Source organism: Marmota marmota, unplaced genomic scaffold, assembly GCF_001458135.2.
Source record: "Marmota marmota marmota unplaced genomic scaffold, marMar, whole genome shotgun sequence".
Lineage (NCBI taxonomy): Eukaryota > Metazoa > Chordata > Mammalia > Rodentia > Sciuridae > Marmota > Marmota marmota.
The window spans coordinates 22025432-22031431 of NW_026000016.1; the positions used below are offsets into that span (position 1 = coordinate 22025432).

The following is a 6000-nucleotide window of genomic DNA, read 5'->3' on the forward strand; positions in this document are numbered from 1 at the left end:
GGCTCCCAGCACTCCCTGAAGTGGTTAATGTGGTAGCTGTGGGAGGGGCTGCAAAGCAGGACCCCAAGGCTCCCTGCAGGCTTGTAGCTCTTTCAGGACACAGTCCCTTAAGGGGTCTTGCATGGAGGGATTCTCAGCCTGAGCCCCACCTATGGAAAAGGTTGGGGATCCACAGTGGGAAATTGCAGACGGGGGTCTTGGGGTACCTACCTGGGGGACCATCCCCAGAGGGCAGAGCACTTTCCTGTACCTTCATGCAAACCTTACCACTGGCTCTTCCCAGGGAGAGACAACAGGCCTTGCACTTGGATTGCATTCCCCACTCACCTCTCCACTGGGTACACCTATCCCCCTATGTGTGACAGCCTTGACCCCCTAGACATGGGGTGGGGTACTGGGGGGTCCCCAGAGGGCTGAGCCTAGCAGGACTTCAGGCACTGAGCCACCCTGGCCTCCATGCACTGGGTGGAAGGATCTCCATATTCCCACACTAATGCTCTGACCTTTCACAGAAGGGAAAGGGTCCTCTTGTCCCTGAAGACACTCCCTGGCTGGGGCAGACTGAGGAGGCCTTGCTGGGCATGTCTGGCCAGAACCTGCACGGGGCCATGCTGCTGGGGCAGGAGGATGGTGTGCACTGGCACAGGGTCCTTCCTTGGCCCCCATGGTTAGAGTGTGGAATCTCCTTGGCACCTTCCCTTTCACTAGAGCAGTCACCCGTCACTCATCACATGGGGGTCTCAAGGTTGGGGGTTGGGGACTTGGTCCCTAGGTTTAGTTATGATCTAGAAATAGTGGGAAGAGTGCAGGCCAAAATTGGGGGTGGAGAAGTGTTGTCTGCCATCCCAGACTTCCCCATGCCCCTGCCCACACAGAAGGCTGGTCACCATTCTCAGAATCTGATGTCTCCTGCCCCCAGCATGGCCCACTCTTGGGCCAGCTCCACTGCCCTGCTGAAAAAAGGGGACAGAATTTCTGGCCCACACCCTTCTTAGCTTCATGCAGGCTACAGGCCTTTCCTAGGCCCCCTCAGGTGCCAGGGTGTGCCAACTGGTCCCCCTCCTCTCTGCCTGTTCTCCTCCAGGTCATTGGCAGCTCACTCCTCTTCATCCACGACAAGAAAGAACAGGCCAAGGTGTGGATGATTGACTTTGGGAAAACCACGCCTCTGCCCGAAGGCCAAACCCTGAAGCACAACGTCCCCTGGCAGGAAGGGAACCGGGAGGATGGCTACCTCTCGGGGCTGAACAATCTCATCGACATCCTGACAGAAATGTCCCAGGGTTCCCCGCTCGCCTGAGGCGCCCACTTCATCCCTGCCACCTCTGCCTCTTCTCTTCTCCCTCGCCTCCCTTCTCCTTCCTAATTGTTCCTCCAATCCTTCCTGGGTTCAAGCCCCAGAACTGACCCTCTTGAACTGCACTACAAGACACTTTGTAGAAGAGGAGCTAAGATGAGAGTTTCCAGTTCTTTTCCTGGATAACTTAAGGGCTTGGAGGTGGTATTCCCACTTCTCTTTGTAAATAGAATCACCTTCTGGAAGAAAACCTCCCAAACCTAGGCTCAGTTTCCTGTATAAGTCAGTTGGGTTTAGAATTTGGGGGGCCCTGAAATCCCTGGCTGCCAAGAGAACCCTAGGAGATAAACCTGCCTATGGGTGGCCCCCAGAAAGTGCAGGCCTAGATGGGCAACCTGTGGGAGTCTGCTGCCCCCTGGTGGCCAGTGCCATCAGCGTTGCTGCCAAGCACATTTATCTCTGCCTCACACCCAGAGCCCAGCAGCCCAGCCAGGTTCCTGGCTTCCTGGTAGTTGGGACACAAAAATCTCTGGGAAATCGCATATTGTTTGTGAGCACAGTTCCTTCCTATGAGCAGCTCCAGAGGCTTCCAGAGTTGCTGTGGTGGCCCTTCTAGGGCTACTAAATCACAACCCCCACTCTTCTGATATTGAAACCCTCCAACTTTGGGCCAGACCCAGCTGGGAACCAGGAGAAGGCTGAAGCCAATTGGCTGTGTTCTCTGACCTAGACCTTCCCAGAAGGGGGCAGGCAGGAGCTTCGTTCTTCTATCTGAAGTTGCTACCCAAGAATGCAGAGGTGACATTCTGCCAAGTTGAGCTTCCAGGGATGCCACTCTGATCACCCCAGAGCCACTGCTCAGTGGCCTCACTGCCCTGCTGTGACAAGATCTAGGTGGCTGGGTAGGAGAAGTCAAGGTGCAGACAGCCCCCTTGAAGTTGGGCACGAATCCTTCAGGATCTCTGGGACCCTGGCCCCATCGAGGGGAAGAAGTTGATCTCTTGTTCCTTCATGTCCCTGGTGCTAGTTGGTCAACCCTATCAGCATATACAGGGTCCTTTGTCCTAACAGTTACAAGGTCTGGGGGTGGGGATTCAGGGCAGCACCAGGCCAGAAAGAAGCAGGATTCGGGGTTACTGGCATCATTTCTAAATTTTCCCTGCTATAAGTCTGATAGCCTGAGGGCTTAGACCTGTTTCCCCATGGAGTGTGGATGGCTTCCAGGAACATGTTGGGTACCTGGGGGTGTCCCAGGCCCCTCTTCCTGGAGTCCCTGTGCTGTGTGAAGATTCATGGAGAGCCATTCTGAAGCTTCATTTTTAACTGTAAAGCAAGGAAGTCTGTATTACTGAGAAGAATGTACTATTTGTATGACTTTTTAAGAACAAAACTCCTAGCTCTGTTGCCATGTGGAGCTCTACATCAGGTCCCTGGGGCTTACCACCCCCTGCTTTGCAGAGTGCAGTCAGAGGAGCCCTACTGGGTACCAGGCCACTTGAGGGACACTGAGGGAAATCATGTGGACCAAGAACTGCTTCAGGGTTAGGCTGCCCACCCTGGCACCTCAGGGTCTGGGGGGGGGGGGACGCTGTTGACCTGCCCACGTGACACATATGTTTCCTCTTCCATGTTGGGTGGGTGAGTGACAGTTGGCTGGGGGTGGAGGGCGGGACACATGAGAATGTATAAGTACAGATTTTAAAAAAGGAAATCACTTAAACTTCCTGGCTCTTGTTCAAAACGGTGGTGAGCTCCTGCGTGGGCTGACTTGCTAAAGGTCACACCCCCGCCCCGGCTGAGCCTGAGCCCTTGTGACAGCACGTGATCTGGAAGGCAGGCAGCATGGGGGTGGCATTGAGTGCCACATTAAGCTCTGGAATGCCCAAGCTGCAGTCACGGGATAGAAGGGACTCTGGTGGTCTGGGCTTCGGATCTGTGGGGAACAGGACATGTTAATTCAGACACAAAAGATTCTACAGCTATGAACTGGCCAAAAGTTACCCCCATTCTATGTATGAAAAACATTTGCTAAAGCAAATTAATGATATGAACAAAAATTGCAGGGACCAGTTTAACCTATGTAAGTGAACAAAACTTCCCAAGCGCTTTAAGAAGGCACCAATTGTTTGCAAACAATGTGATAATATGCAGACGACCATTTATTCACCCGTGGAACCTCTTAGGCAATATTTTGCATTGGGTTTAGTGTGTGTGTGTGTGTGTGTGTGTGTAGAGAGAGAGAGAGAGAGAAAGTGGTATAAGAAGGCATCTTTCTAGGCTCATCCTATTACCTAGGGTGTTTTGTCTTTGTTAGGTTTTATATTTACCAGACTAGCTCCCACACCTGTTCTGTCTCTCAAGCCATTCTTCCACTCTCTTGCTATCTGGCCCTTCCCTCTCCTCTTGGTGGAATATATGGGTCCTGAAATAGAATTTCCCAGAACCTATTTCCTGGAGGTCCAAAAGACCCAGCCCTGGTCCTGGCAGGGACTCCTTATATCCTGGTCATGCAGGTGCCAGGAGGTAGCGCATGGGTGAGAGGGTGCTAGGCCCTCCTGCTCTGTCCTTGTGGGCCCTAGGGGTTCTTGGCAGCGAGCACTGCTTGGAACACTTGGAAGGTTTCCTTGACTGTCCTCCCCAGACTCACCTCTAGTGTCCTGTAAGAAGTTTTTAAGTTATATTTATTTTGTTGGTTTTATTTTTAAAATTGCACAAAACACTAAGATTGAAAGGCTGAACTCTGTTTTATCCTTCAAGCTTGGCCTTCTTTCTGAACTTCCTTTCCAACTTGGTGGGAAGAGTCCGGAAGCAGCTCTGCCCCTGCCCCCACTCCAAGATGGACAGTTTCCCCTTTGGCTGTATTTAGCTTTGAGTTGCATCTGGTCAACCCATGTGTATATAGCCCGGCCCCTTTGCTCTAGGATGTTCATCCGGTCAGTGCCTTTCTTCTGGAGGAGAGGACCCCTCTGTCCTGCCCAGACAGGTGCCCCTCCTCTGCACCCCTGTCTCCATGGATCTTGGGGAAATGGAACTGTTACACTCCCTGCACAGTGCCTGTCCAACAGACTGCAGACGCTCTCTACCTTCCTGAATAAAGACCTTGGAGACCAGTGCCGCCTGGGTTTCATCCTTCAGCACTTGAGCCACCCTGGAGACGCCCTTGAGTCACCATGGCTGAGGATGGGCTAAGGGCGTCTTTGGAACTTGCAGGAGCCACATGGGGGTTATGACCATCCCCAGAAAGAGGCATTAGATTAATATTTTAATCTGCAAAGAGTTTAAAACACATTTCTACCTTGTCCACAACACCTTTAAGTAGTAGCCCTGGTATGTCAATCAGCAATGAAGAAGAGTCCCCCTGCCCCTAGCTGGAGGGTCTCCTGCATGGCTGAAGCTTGTGGAGCTTTACTGTGTTCTGGGCTCGGGCTGACTCATGTTTGTGCTTCCATTTTACCCAGATCACCTCCGTGAGCATGTTTCCATTGTACAGTGGGGTACACTGAGGCCTAGGCAGATCAATTTGACCTGGGAAATAAGTGGGGATTTGAACCCACAGTGTGCCTGGATTAAAAAACATTCCTGGGGCTGGGGATATAGATCAGTTGGTAGAGTGCCTGCTTTGCATGCACAAGGCCTGGGTTCAATCCCCAGCACCACCGGGAAAAAATAAATAAGTATACTGACTACTAAAAAACATTCCTGCTGTCCTCCTCGCTCAGGGAATGTCTGGAGGGCAGAGACAGACCTTGACTTCTCTGTGACCTGGGTCCCAGGCACCAAGTACCTGATTGTACATTGTAGCAACCTGGTGGCGAAATAATGGCCGTGTCCACTGGGGAGGACCCTCCAGGAAAAGCCTCTGCCACACATCAAGGATCCAGCGTCATCTACGCTCACCTCCTTTCAGGCCTCTCCGCAGCACTGGATTGTTGGGGCTTCATTTGCAGAACTCAGAATTCTTTATTTGGGGACCGGGGTATGTTCTTTCTTCGTTGCTGTGAGAAGTTTAAGATGGAATTACAGAAAGTAAAAGTCTCAGAGCCTTTGCAGGTTCTGCCCTTTGCCTGGGGTGTGTGCCCCAGGTTAGCCCATGGAAACTGCTCACTTCATATGTGGGTGCCTTCCCGTGGACCATGTTCCTGGATCCATAGCAACCAGCTCTGTGGGTTCCAACCCATCTTCACGCAGGTATAACTTGACAGCACCTTGAATGCTTCCCACCCTGTACCTGAGTTGCTTCCTGCCATAAGGTTTCCCTGTTGTGTGGTCAGGCCTGAGCCTACATAACCTTAAAATTTAGGGGAGCTTGTCCTTCATGGTTCAAACTTTTCACCAATAAGAGACAAGAACAGGAGAGAGATTTTTTTTTTCTTCCTTCACTTCAGGCCCAACTGATGGCTGCAGTCTGACTGCTTCTCAGAGAACAATCCCACAGATCAAGCAACCTGCTGGACCAAGTAGTGGCCCCTAGATCATTATCCCTGTATTGGGGCCCCTCTGTCCCCATCCCTGTCCCTAGGGCACTATAGGAAAGATTCCATCTCAGGTGTAGCTAACAGGTGAATCAGAGTCAGGATCTTTCAGGTGTTGGCTCCAAGGCTGCCTTCTTGTGAAGGTCTCTCAGCCCCTGGGCTCCTACCCCCAGCCCCAGCAAAACCACCCCAGCCCTCTACCGCATTGCCCTGCCTTCCATGTAGCCCACG

The 6000-nt window shown here is 52.2% G+C and overlaps 1 protein-coding gene across 3 annotated transcripts in view; it reads left to right on the forward strand.

Moving 5' to 3' along the window:
* Itpkb (inositol-trisphosphate 3-kinase B) overlaps positions 1-4407 on the forward strand; it is a 100724-nt gene extending 96317 nt beyond the window's left edge. For all 3 annotated transcript variants that reach the window (XM_015483580.2, XM_048809293.1, XM_048809292.1), the window contains exon 8: positions 1085-4407. In XM_015483580.2, the coding sequence (XP_015339066.2) occupies positions 1085-1300 (216 nt within the window). In that variant the 3' untranslated portion in view covers positions 1301-4407. The remainder of the gene's footprint in view (positions 1-1084) is intronic.
* The last annotated feature ends 1593 nt before the right edge of the window (positions 4408-6000 follow it).